The sequence below is a fragment of the Pectinophora gossypiella genome, chromosome 27, assembly GCF_024362695.1.
Source record: "Pectinophora gossypiella chromosome 27, ilPecGoss1.1, whole genome shotgun sequence".
Classification (NCBI taxonomy): Eukaryota; Metazoa; Arthropoda; class Insecta; order Lepidoptera; family Gelechiidae; genus Pectinophora; species Pectinophora gossypiella.
In genome coordinates, this window is record NC_065430.1 from 2446584 (window position 1) to 2460174 (window position 13591).

At 42.3% G+C, this 13591-nt stretch overlaps 1 protein-coding gene across 1 annotated transcript in view; it reads right to left on the reverse strand.

Moving 5' to 3' along the window:
* Window positions 1-13591, reverse strand: part of LOC126378729 (bromodomain and WD repeat-containing protein 3) — a 41479-nt gene that overhangs the window by 859 nt on the left and 27029 nt on the right. Inside the window, exons 27-35 of the mRNA XM_050027108.1 lie at window positions 13483-13585; window positions 12519-12699; window positions 11626-11714; window positions 10447-10561; window positions 9658-9834; window positions 8792-8869; window positions 3651-3868; window positions 3481-3563; window positions 782-931 (exon numbers count right to left, since the gene is read on the reverse strand). Coding sequence (XP_049883065.1) covers window positions 782-931; window positions 3481-3563; window positions 3651-3868; window positions 8792-8869; window positions 9658-9834; window positions 10447-10561; window positions 11626-11714; window positions 12519-12699; window positions 13483-13585 — 1194 coding nt within the window. The remainder of the gene's footprint in view (window positions 1-781; window positions 932-3480; window positions 3564-3650; window positions 3869-8791; window positions 8870-9657; window positions 9835-10446; window positions 10562-11625; window positions 11715-12518; window positions 12700-13482; window positions 13586-13591) is intronic.

A 13591-nucleotide genomic window follows, 5' to 3' on the forward strand; every position in this document is an offset into this window, starting at 1 on the left:
ATTAAATTACATGTTATGTAACTAGCTGTAAAACTACTACCACATCGGAATCTGTAACGTTGAGGGAAAGACGTGGCGAGAAAACCTCCCAGCACAGGGCCCTAGTCCTACTGTTTCATGGTTTCCATTTATTACATTACACCATTGGGCGGAAGGCAAGAGGGCAACCACTGTCCTATATTTCCCTAAAAAAGTAGCATGGAGAATGCTACACCGACAAGAGCGTGGCTCTTGAATTAGTGATGACATTACACCATCTACACAAACATCGTTGTCTGTGGCTGATCACCCAATTGTCACATATCAAAACTATTTAAAAAATATAAAGACATTTCCGAGACCTTTCAGACTGGGCCATTTTAAAATAACGCCCGGGCGTGGTTGTTTAAAATAAAACTGTAGATCACTCGATAACCACTGTATAATTCATAATCAGAAGCTACTACTTAACAATTAGGTAAATCAAGCGTGATTAAATCGGATTACAATAGCGGGACAAAGTGATCCGTCGTCGTCAACCGTTTTTTCGTCCGTTCGCAACAGAAAACGTCCCACGAAGGGAACCGCACTCGTTGACAGTGACGTTTCACTAGTGTTTCCACTCTTGTCCATAATTAGTTGCGGAAATAAAAGAAATTCTTAAATGAAACTAGATGGCGCTAGCGATGCGCCGTCAAATAAATAAATAAGTGTTATTGTTCAAAAGTGCAAAAAAACTATAAAAACCAACGACAATAAATGTGTACAAATGTGGCCATTTTAACCCCCCAGATGCCCGTACCTGTAGAGCAGCAGCGGCGCGTCGTCGTCGGTGGAATACCGCGGCTTGTACGAGCGGTCCGACTCGTAGCGGCGCGCCGACCGCCCCGAGCCCGACGACGACGATGATGACGACTCCGACGACGACCGCGTCGTGAACCGCTCGCGCGTCCTGCACACCACCGGGTATACCATATGTTCATTATGTAGTTGTTACATGAGCCATGTCAGGCCTATGGCGGCTCAATAATAACCCTGACACCAATAGATAAATTTTGTCACGATAATTTTATCGATTTTGACGATATCAAAATCAAATCAAATGAAAAATCATTTATTTCAGACATGATGGTCCATATTACATTAATTAATTACACACTTAAAAAAAAAACAAAATAATAAATAAATAAATTAAATTAAGTTAAATTAAAATCAAAATTAAAACCAAAATAAAAATTAAAATACAATAAAATTAAAATTACAAAATTACTAGTAGTTTTTGTTTGCCAGTAAATGCATCATATAACAATGGCGCATGTACTGACAGTCAAACCTACTCGCAAACACGCTCAGGACGCTGCTGGGGCTGGCCCGCACCCTGCGCACCAGTGATACAATTATAATTATTGATTAATTATTAGTGATATAATTATGTCATTTCGTCGATTGGTGCTGATATGTGAGACCAAATCAGCACACCCTCATCGCCAAAAGCTTATCGATTTTTATAAAATGTATTGATTCAATCGATAATTTTATTAAGTTGCACATGTTAGCTCTGCAGGATTGATGAGGTCTATCACCTCACCACCCACACGATAGATGATGTTTTCTCGAACCTTCCTCGGCTTTGTCCTCAGTTGAAGCGACCTTAAGGAAGACCTCGAACTCAGCTCGTAATCTGTATTCCAGGACGTCGCCTCAAGCTTGCCTCTAGTTTACTCCAGTGAAGTTGAGTAAGATTATAGAAATACTCTTTATTTGTCTTTGAAAAGGGTACATTAATAGATGGAATTGAAGAATTTGCATTTATTCCCAAAATATTCCAGACCCAGACACTTAAGGCCACAAACTTGTTTAGCGCTCCCCACAACAACCATGGAAATGGTAGGTTCTGGTCCATTTGCCATGGCAGTTAAAATTTACAATAAGATTCCAAAGGTACTACAGGAAGATTTAAACATAAAAAAGTTTAAAATTAACTTAAAAAAATTCCTAATTGAGAAAAGTTTTTACACACTGCAAGAGTTTTTCTTACATGACAAATAGACAGTAAGTGATGTAGATTTTATAGATATTAATTGTTTTTAAGATTTTCATAGTTATTTTTAGATTAAGTTTGTTTAATGTTAAGTACTTATTATTATTATTATTTTTTTTTTTTTATTTCTGTCCTAATGTAATTTCTTAATATTTTTGTTTGTTTTTGCTATACCCTCCCGGGTCCATATGTGATACTATAATATCTCTAACAACTGTTTACCATATGGTGTGCAATAAATACTTTGACTTTGACTTTGGATGTATATAGAAGTTCCTCCTTATCAGCTATCAACAAATACTGGCGTGGCTTGAACGGACGTTCTGTCGTGCTGCGTAAGCCAGAGGCCAATTGGAATGAAATTTTATAGAAAAATGGGTTTGTAAATTAAAATAAAGAATAGACGTGGGGAGAGAACTGCCCTGGCCCGCTTCAAAGTAAAAAGTGTAAAGAAAAAGAATAAGATTAAGACTTACCTCGGCCACCGCTGCTCACTGGTTTTATTAGTTGTTTTATTAGTTTGTTAGTGCCCGGCCGGGTTAGTCATAGTTTTAAGATAATTAGTTTAGTGTTTTAATTGTTTAGTATAATTTTAAAGATAGTTTATAGTTTTACACACACACCATGTTCACAGATATTTGCGGAAGATGGCTGCGCACTCTGACGCGCCGACTCAGTATCTTCTTCGTTCGCGCATGCGCGTTGGAGCGGTGTGCTCATTTCATAGTCCAATTATTTGTTAATATATTTTTTAGGGCGATTACTATAGCGGCCAAGGTTTAGAAATTAGAAGTAAGAAACATGAAATAAAGACAGAATAGCAAGCCATAACAAATACATACTATGTTATGTATGATTTTCATAACTTGTTTCCCCTTATTCCCAGTAGTCTTACCAGTTGAAAAACTGGGAATTTCCTTCCCAATAAACATCTGAATTTCGATTTCGCACAATTTTTTTTCAAACTCAAAAATTTCTTTTTCTGTTGGTAACTGTTTTTTTTGCAGGCATACACAGTTTTATAAGTCTGATATTATAATAATATAACAGGATCGCACAAGCGTGCTGCGCCAGAAGCTGACATGCAAATTTATTATTATTTAGCCTTAAGAATTAAAATGGATAATAATAATCAATAATTAAAATCATTAACGAAAAACAAAATAAAGATACATTTTGAATCGTCATTTTTTACACAACGAACGTCTCATCCGCCTAAAACTGCTTCAGCTTCTCACAACCTGTATAGCCGGGGAAAAGAAGCTGCAAGAAAAACCTCGGCACAGGGCCCTAGGCATAAAATACAGTTATACAATTTAGTAATTTGGCTGCATAATATCAGTTCCCAGACAGTTAATCCCGTGCATTAATATCTTCTAAACCGATACCAAAATACCGTGCGACATTAGGCTGTGGAAGAACCAAGCGTGGTGTGTAATGTAATACGTATGCGTACGCACCGTGTGTGCACGGCGCGCTTGCGCGGCGTGCGCGCCGCGGCGCTGCTGGCCGAGCTGCGCGTGCGGCGCCGCTTGCCCCGGCGCTGGGGGGGGTTATACAAAAGCAATTAAAAAAACAATTCAACGAATTTTTTTTTTTTTTCATTTTAAACAATGGCGTTACTATTTACCTGTCTGGTGGAGGACCGCGTGTACTGCAGCTGGACATCGTCGTCCAGCTCCTCCTCCAGCACCTCTATATCACAGTACGACGCGTCAGACCCGTCCCCGTTGTGGTCGCCCCCACCGCCCCCGTTGTGGGCGGGCGGCGGCACCGTCCTCAGCCGCGCGAGCGCCTCGTCCTCAGAGTCTGACGCCACGCCGTTCTGAGCTGGCAGTATCTCGTCATCTGTAACAGGTTGATAATTTATTTATTTATTATTAACATCAACAGTACAAACACACGACAGTTAATATAACTTTCTTATAGGCTAGTGTTTGCACCAAATACAGGCGTGCACCAAATACAGGCGTGCACAACTACTATTTTTATTATTCACCAAAATTAGACAACAAATTAGGGACAATTATCACAGGTGGGCCAAGAGAGAATACTCATTCATTTAACTCTCTTCTAACAGTTTTACGTGAAATTGCTGCATTGTAGCCTGTAAATCGTGTTTAAATCGAAACCTTCTATTGGTTCACGGGTGACCCCCGCTGAATGAGTCAGTACAATTTGGCTCACCCGTGTCCCCCATTACTTGAATGAAACAACCAACGGTTTTGCGTTGCGTTGAACGTGTTAAAGATTCACGTACTTTATACACAGTCGACTATTTTTAACGATCATCACCCTCCCACCCTTACACCCCTCTAGCCGGGGCGGGCACAACCTGTACCCCCTTCCATCTCTGTCTGCAATGTGGACTGACCTGTATCTGTGTCGTCGCTCGTGTCCGGGTCTACGGGCCGCATGGAAATATATACAAACGTCACAGGTTGGTACTGCTTTCAGTACACCTTAAGTTATACCTGTCATTTTCTTATCCACCGAAAAGGAAAGGGACGGACAATCGAAAGGCAAGACGTCGATTTTAAGTACAAATCCTAAACAACTGTTAAAAACATTGTATGGCCAATAGGCCTATGTATTACAGTATTGGCCAACTCTGTTGGGTTATTACCCAGCACCCCACATATGGGGGTGTTCTCTCAATGAAATTACCCGTAGAATCCAGCCTTAAAGTTTGTCGGGTCCGAAAAACTAAACATTGTATAAGCGAGTTTAAAATCGATAAGCAATCATAATTTCAGATGGCCCAAGGTCCCGGGGCGACTCACCTGTGACATTGCCGTTAATCTGCAGGACCACATTCTGCCCCAGCGGCCGCCCTTCCGACGCTGCCATACAAGCAAACGGACCAATTTCGTATACATGTATACATTGGTAAGAAATAAATACAATTTCATAAGGTTCAATAAGTAGAATTGGCCTCTGTAGTCCAGGGGTTTGAGCGTTGGGCTCACGATCTGGAGGTCCCAGGTGCAAATCCCGGTGTGGACACATCACGAAAATCACTTTGTGATTCTTAGTTATAGGACTGTAAGATGATCCGTGCTTCGGAAGGCACGTTACGCCGTTGGCCCCGGCTATTGGCCGTAAAAACACCTCCACCAACCCGCAGTGGAGCAGCGTGGTGGAGTAAGCTCCATACCCGCTCCGGTTGATTGAGGGGAGCCCTGTGCCCAGCAGTGGGACGTATATAGGCTGTTTATGTATGTATGCCTACTCATTGGGAGGTACAGGTGCCATTAAGATCATGAACCATCTGTATTCCACATATATGTATATATACACACTAACCTGAGGTGTCGTCGGCATCCACTTCTACAAGTTGCGTGAAAAGAAATGTCACATTTCAAATACTACGTTTAACAACAAAACTATAGCAGCTGTATATAACATTTAATAAGTAAAGACGGGAGTTGCCAGACGAGTTCTAATATGTATACACTTTGAAACCACGTCACATTAACTTTTTTGACGAATTAAACCGTCATCATCATCAATTTAAGAGCCACGCTCTTGTCGGTGCAGCATTTAAAACATAAAAGAGAGAGATTCAGATATTTTATAAATAAATAAGTTTTAGAAAACTTTTCTGCTCCACGCAAATGATAATTTTGTCATTTTACGATACCCACCTATACCTGAGGGTATATAATCATTAAAGAATTAGTACAATTTATTTCAATAATGATAAAAATAAGTTTTTCCTTGTCCACCAGTGTAGTGTAATTAATTTTCAATGCTCACAGTCGGCGGCTGACTAGACTCTGTAACACTGATTTACCACTACCGTAGATGCAGCGCTTGATACAAAAATACGGCGAAAACTTGGCGCTTATTTAGCTATACATTCGTACACAGCGGTATATACATTCAATAAAATCGTGTCAAATTAAAAAAGTACGCATCGCCTTATTACGTATATTAGGGCGTGGTGCTTCGTAATGCGGTCGGGTTATACTGCGACTCGGATTGAGTGTATTTTAAACTAAAATAATAATTTTGGTGGGTTTTACTGCGAAAATTGAAATGTTTATTAGTATAAACATTTCAATTTTCGCAATTTTCTCATAGTTGAGAACATGCACAATGGTGCTAATTCCTGTAAATACCATCTAATTTTATTTTAAGTTATATCTGTCATTTTCTTATCCGCCGAAAAGGAAAGGGACGGGTAATCAACAGGCATAAAATTTATGGAACACACGTCAATTTTAAGCACAAATCTAAACCAACCGTCTAAAAATTTTACATCCGTCAATAACCCGACACAGTTAAGTAGACAGCACGTCAAACGGATTGCATACCAGCGACGTACCTTTTGATTCGCCCGGGTTATTCATTCATTTACTCACTCTTCCTAAAATTAAGAGCTGTGAATCATCCGTCCCTTTCCTTTTCGACGGATATGAAAATGACGGATATAACTTAAAATAAAATTAGGCGGTGTCTGCAGGAATCGGGGCCATTGTCATCACATATTAGAAATATGATGTTCCATTATTCTTTTTTCGCTTTGAGCTTCTATTTTTTAAAGTTTTTACCACGCACTTCCCCGTGTTGCCAGTTCGGCGCCTAATCGCGCACCGAGGTAAACCACCAGCCCGTGCTCCAATGCATAATCTTCTTTCACCCTAAGGTTGCCTGGCAGAAATTGCTGTTTAGCAATAAGGCCGACTGTTGTGCTTATGTTTTATTCGTATGTTTATGTCCTTTGTATATGTTGTCGAGCAATAAAGTATTATCGATTGATTGATTAAGGTAAAGTACTGTCAACTTTGTGTGCCACTTTTCGAGCGCTGATGTTCAATCTACGTTAGTGATAAATCTACGCTCTGTAACCACCAACCTGTGGCGTCACCCCCGCCCCCCTCGTCCCGCTTTACGCCACCCCCGGGCACGTCATCCTCCCCGGATGCGTCCACGTCATCGTCCGATTGTTCCAGAACATCCACATCTGAGTCGCGTGCAAATTACATTAAGACAAAAAAAAACTAGATTTTTTTTCTAGAAATTTTAACCCTGACACCAGGGTTGATGAGCTGGGCCATTGGTTTCACAACCCACACGAGGGAAGATCATTCAAAATATAATGAGTAAGGAAAGATCATGAATTAGTGATTGCTTTGTTCAGAGAGCTCTCACTCTCTCCTTGGCATTGATTATTCCCATCTGATGGTGGGGTGTGCCTTCCTGGTACTTCTCTTCCACTTCGCTTTGTTCAGAGAGCGTGTGGCTTAAATCTTAACGTCACGGATACGACACCCGGCTTGAGCCAGCCGGGCTAACAGGCACAACGTGATGAAACTTTGTCACAATAGTGTAAAAACGGTAATAATGCTTATTGATAATTATAACTAATATATTTTATTACAATACAATACTTCGAACAGCCTCCGTGGCCTAGTGGTTAGAGCGTTAGGCTCACGACCTGGAGGTCCGGGGGGACATTGTCGAAATCACTTTGTGAGACTGTCCTTTGTTTGGTAAGGACTTTTCATGCTTGAATCATCTGATTGTCCGAAAAAGTAAGACAATTCCGTGCTTCGGAGGGCACGTTAAGCCGTTAGTCCCGGCTATTAGCCGTAAAAAAACACCTCCACCAACCCGCATTGGAGCAGCGTGGTGGAGTATGCTCCATACCCCCGTCGGTTGCTTGAAGGGAGGCCTGTGCCCAGCAGTGGGACGTATATACTATATAGGCTGTATAAGTATGTATGTACAGTAAAAAATTAAAGTTAATCTAATGTGAAGTGGAAAATCACAAATGTATGCACTAATATAAATAAAAAATGATATCGCCAACTAACCTGTGACGCCATTCGCTTCGGCTTCCATTTCTTAATGTCGCGTAAAAGTATTAAAAACTTATATTAACACATTTCACCATAATATTTACAGAAATATCTGGGACCTGTCGCCTTTTAACAACAGTACTGGGGGGTTAAAAAGGCATTGCGGGGTTAAAAAGTAAGTGCGAAATGTCATCAAATGTCAATCATCATCATCATCAGCCCATTAACGTCCCCACTGCTGGGGCACGGGCCTTCCCTATGGATGGATAGGGAGATCGGGCCTTAAACCACCACGCGGGCCCAGTGCGGATTGATGGTTATTAACGACTGCTAATGCAGCCGGGACCAACGGCTTAACGTGCCCTCCGAAGCACGGGTGAGCTTGAGATGAAAACTTTTTTTGTGTGGTCACCCATCCTATGACCGGCCTTTGCGAAAGTTGCTTAACTTCAACAATCGCTGACCGAGCGCGTTTACCGCTGCGCCACCGAGCTCAACCAAAAAATGACAAATGTCAATATTGCTTTTTAATTTTTTGTTGATTGTTTCGATGTGGCGTGTTTAACCCCCCAGTTGTCGTGGGCTGTACGGTCACGAGTACTAATATGTATACACTTTGATACCATGTCACATTAAAAAAAAGGTTTAAAAGTTTTAATACGATCTACTCTGAACCAGCGTGCGTGTATGAAGCGATTGATGAATGTGGAGGAAGCAAGAGAAGTGTGTCAGGATCGAAGCAAATGGAATTCTATAGTCTCTGCTTACCCCGGTGGGAAATAGGCACGCCTATTTATAAGTTTATATGTGTGTGTGTGTGTGTGTGTGTGTGTGTGTGTGTCACATTAACTTTTTTGACAAATTAAACCGTAAGTCTCATTAAATGTCGAATAACGTAATGCGACAAGGTTCTAAAGTGAGTACATGATATTGCTCATGGCTGCACCACGCAGCGTGCACTCACCGTGGTGGTCGCGGCTGGTGCTGGGCGCGGGCTCCACGCTGGCGCTGCTGCTTTTACTTTTCTTGCCGACGCCCTTGCCTGTTAGTATACAATACAGTTAGTTATTAAAGCATTAACGTGAATTTGATTCCTCAATATCGTCGATATCCCGGAATTTGACTGCTGTAGTGAGGTAAAATCTGGAATTTGTTTAGTAAACCTGGGATATACCTGGCTTTGGCTTAATGTGTTTAATTATAAGTTTATATCTTTAAGTATCTATTGTGTAAGCTGTTTGTTTCCTTAATAAAGAAAAATAAATAAATAAATAAATATCCCGGGATTTTGGCTGCTCAAGTTGGACTAACCCGGGACTGACTTAGTAAGTCCGGGAGTTGTCAGAAAAACGGGTACTTCGCTTAGTAAATTTCCGGAATTACCAGTGCTCAAGTCTGATAGTCAAAAATTGTTTAGTTATTCCCGGTTTTTGGGTTCATGTCTGAGAAATCAGAGAATTTATAAAATGACGTGTGCTCAACTTGAAATAATCCGGGATTTGTTTAATAAATCTCGAGGTATTTCATGCTCAAGTCGGAATAACCCGGGATGTGCTTTGTAAATGCGGGAATACCCGGTATTTTGGGTGTTTCATTTACTATGTAAATCTGGGATTTCTAATAATAATAATAAATTTATTTCCAAACCACAAAAAATAAATTACAAAGAAACTTATCTAATAGCTACAAGCTGTTTTTTGTGGATGGCTGATGCCTAAACTAAGTATAATTTCGCTTGCAGTAATTGATAGAATCCGGGAATTCCCAGTAAATCCCGGGATTTCGGGAGGTCGTGCCACAGTATGCCTGTAGTACAGAGTATGCGCGTACCTTTAGCGTGCTTCCGCGGGTGCAGCGGCGCGTCGCTGTCGGAGCCCTGCGCGCGGGCGCGGCGCCTGGCGGCGGCCAGCGGCTCCGACGAGCTGCCCGACGCGCCCGAGCCGCCCGAGCCGCGCCAGCCGCCCGCCTCCTCCGACTCCTCCTGGCTGCCGGGCTCCGAGCGCGGCTCTGGGGGGGACACAACACATACCATACTTTTACTTTCATACGCACTTCCTCTCTTCCCTTCAACGCTGCTGTACCCTACAGGATCCATGTTTTAGTTCCTATGCCTATGTAATACCCCATTGTACCACATGGAATGCGATAAATAATTGAGTATGTAATTGTGACTCCTCCAATTTGAATACTCAAATGGCCTGGAAAATCCATGACCCAAAAAGATACAAAACAGAAAAGAAATAGAATGAGTACAACAGGCAGCCTTGTGAATTCAGACTCGCAAAGTTTAGAGCCTGAACAGGGATTCGACCCGTGACGCTGAGATGTACTTACGCGACGACGCGTTATCCGAAGCGACCTATCATGAATTTTATTAAAAACACAAGAAAATAAATAAATAAATTAGAAGGAAAGAGGAATAGGGAAGACCGAAAACGGTTTTTTTATTATTGTCAACAAACAGTGTTCACAATAAAAACTATAGAATTGATTAACAGAAGATAATAATTGTGTCACCAGCACCGTTAACCACAGATTAGTAAATGATACTTGACATGCTTAAATATAATAACTAAGGTTGTTAGACTAGATAATAAAAAATAATGTGTGTTTAGTTACCGTGCCGCCGGTACCCGCGGGCGGCGGCGCGACGCGGCCGCGGCCCCGCCGGCGCGGCCACGCGCGTCCACAGCGACTCGAACAGCGCCGACAGCCGCACCGTCATCGAGTAGATCTGGAACACACGCCGCGCTCACTGACACGCTCACAACCTGCTGCTACTCGAGGAATATTGCCTTCGGCAGCGAAGGCATAGAGTAAGGAATAATGGTGCTAATTGGGTAGTTTCTTAGGTCAAAGATAAATTATGAAATTCTGATTACTAAATAGACAGATCTAAACCTGACGAAAAAACCTCTTTTTCTTCTATTTATCTTAATTATGACCGTACAGCCCACGACAACTGGGGGGTTAAAGCAACAAAAAAATTAAAAAGCAATATTGACATTTGTCATTTTTTGGTTGAGCTCGGTGGCGCAGCGGTTAACGCGCTCGGTCTGCGATTGTTGAAGTAAAGCAACTTTCGCAGAGGCCGGTCATAGGATGGGTGACCACAAAAAAAAAAAAGTTTTCATCTCGAGCTCCTCCGTGTTTCGGAAGGCACGTTATGCCGTTGGTCCCGGCTGCATTAGCAGTCGTTAATAACCATCAATCCGCACTGGGCCCGCGTGGTGGTTTAAGGCCCGATCTCCCTATCCATCCATAGGGAAGGCCCGTGCCCCAGCAGTGGGGACGTTAATGGGCTGATGATGATGATCTTAATTATGAATTTCAATCAAGAAATCCGTAATAATAAGTGCGACATTTTATCACGTTTTTCTATGACGTCACAGTGTGATTTTTCATACAAATTCCATAGTAATTTCTCGTTTTGACGTTTAGTAAAAAGTAACTCATTTGACTAGCTAGAAACTAGCCTATTCCTGCAGACGCCATCTAATTTTATTTTAAGTTGCACGACGCGTAATCGACAGGCATAATTTTTTTGGAACACACGTCAATTTTAAGCACGAATCTAAAACAACCGTCTACAATTTTTACATTGGCCAATAACCCGACAAAATTTAGTTGAAAACATGTGTTGCTGTTGCAGTTTCTTGTCATATTCTCCTCAGCCATAACACCTTGCAAAATGACGTGAATTCAAAAATGTTAAACTGACCTTCAACAAGTATACCTATCGTAATTACGTTGGATAACTGTTTCTGATGTCAAAAAAATAACTTATATGTCACCCACCCGGCTCCTCTTGTTGGTGTTGTACAGTCTGGAGTTGGCGAACACGCGGCGCACGTCCGCGGCGAACCGCGCAGGACGCGCGTAACGACCTGCGCAGGAGTTCAATGATTAGTACACAGCATTACGTCTGTAGCCAGACGTGTATAGCACACCCACTCTTCGCCAGCTATGTTTAAGTCCCATATTATTGACAATTACTTCAGCACAATATCCCAGGAAGAAGAAATAACTGAAAACCAGCGCTAGATGCCGCCATAGCATGGCTCCATCGCAGCACAAGCTGAGCCATTTCCTTTTGCCCGTATTCGCAATATTCATAATTACCTAGTTCTTATAGCAAATGTAAATTGTTACTGGCAATAAATTTATTTCATTCTTATTCTTATTTCAGGGAGGGAGTCTATTGCCATTAACCGGGCACAAACTGGAATGTTGGAGATACCAATTTAATGGTAACACTCATGTAACATCTACACCATCATAGCAATGGCGGTTTTTCATAAGATTGAGCCTCAACGGCCTCTGTGGTGCAGTGGTTGAGCGTTGAGCTCACGATCCGGAGGTCCCGGGTTCGAATTCCGTTGGGGCCATATCACAAAAATCGCCTTTGTGACCTGATTGTCTGAAAGTAAGATGATCCGTGTTTCGGAAGGCATGTCAAGTCGGTGGTCCCGGTTACTACTTACTGATGTAAGTGAGTGTAGCTTGTATACTTAATAAATAAAATAAAATAAAGTATTTGTTACTTCTATGATAGATAGATAGATAGAATCCTTATTATCTAATAATAATAAATAATCATCTTTTTTATCTTTCTTTTTCTATGCTATGTTATAAGGTTTGGGAACGCCACATGGGCGGTGGCGAGGAAATGTGTGACTGTGGGCGCGTACCTGCGGCGAGGCGCCTGGCGATGGTGCCCAGGTCCAGCGGGCGCGGCACCACGCTGCGGTAGTCGGGCGCCGCGTGCTCGGCCACGGGCTCGCGGAAGGGGCCGGCGTCCGCCGACGACATCAGCTCGCGCAGCACCGCGCCGCACGACGCGCGCCACGCGGGGGCCGCCCGCGGCCCCGCCTGCACGCGGGACGCGATATATTTACACTCCGAGTGGAGCAAAGGAGAGGCCTTTGCCCAGCAGTGGGATGGTATAAGCTTAGAATAAAGCAAGAAACAGTGTGAAAAGTGTCAGAGAATTCAATAAGGTGTTTTTATTCCCGCTTACTTAACGATATTATTATTATTATGTCGTTTCCATATCTCGGACCTATGGAGCCCCGTACTTTTACAATGACACTTAAGGCCGGTGAGGGCAGTTGAGGTTCCTAGTGATACGATATGACAGTGTTAGATTTGGGATGTGTCTACACTCAGCGGGAACCCCTGTCTGGGAGACATAAGAGTGATGCAGAGAATTAGATCTGGATTTGTTCTACTGAATTATGCTGAAAACAGAATTTGTTCCGTTAAAAAAACGGAAATACAAAGTTTTCTAACCGACCTCCAGCCAGCGGGATATTTACCAAAGTTAAGTCTGATGAAGTATAAAATGGTATTAACTTTTAGATCTGTATTTATTCTGTTCAACAACACAAAAAAATACTTCTGACATCCTTACTTCAGCTACAATCAAGCTGCAATGAAACCTCCAGTCAGCGGAAATAAGATTATAAGTCAGCGGTGTAAGATTCCTAAGGGCTGGTTATCTGAGGCTAAGGCTGAGATGAAAACGGCCAGAGAATTGCAAAACTCAGTGAATTTCAATTGTTAAATGGAGAGCAAGAACGGAAGTGAAGAGGCAAAATGTTGTCGCAGTAATGAAAATATAAATTTAATGTTGGGGTTGCCAACAGGCAGTACCTTGTTGTTCCTGGTATTGCTCTGCTTGGGCTCGTCGTCCGAGGAGTGGTAGCTGGCGGCCAGCTCGTGGTACTTGCCCACCACGTCCACCTCGCGCCAGTGGCTGCAC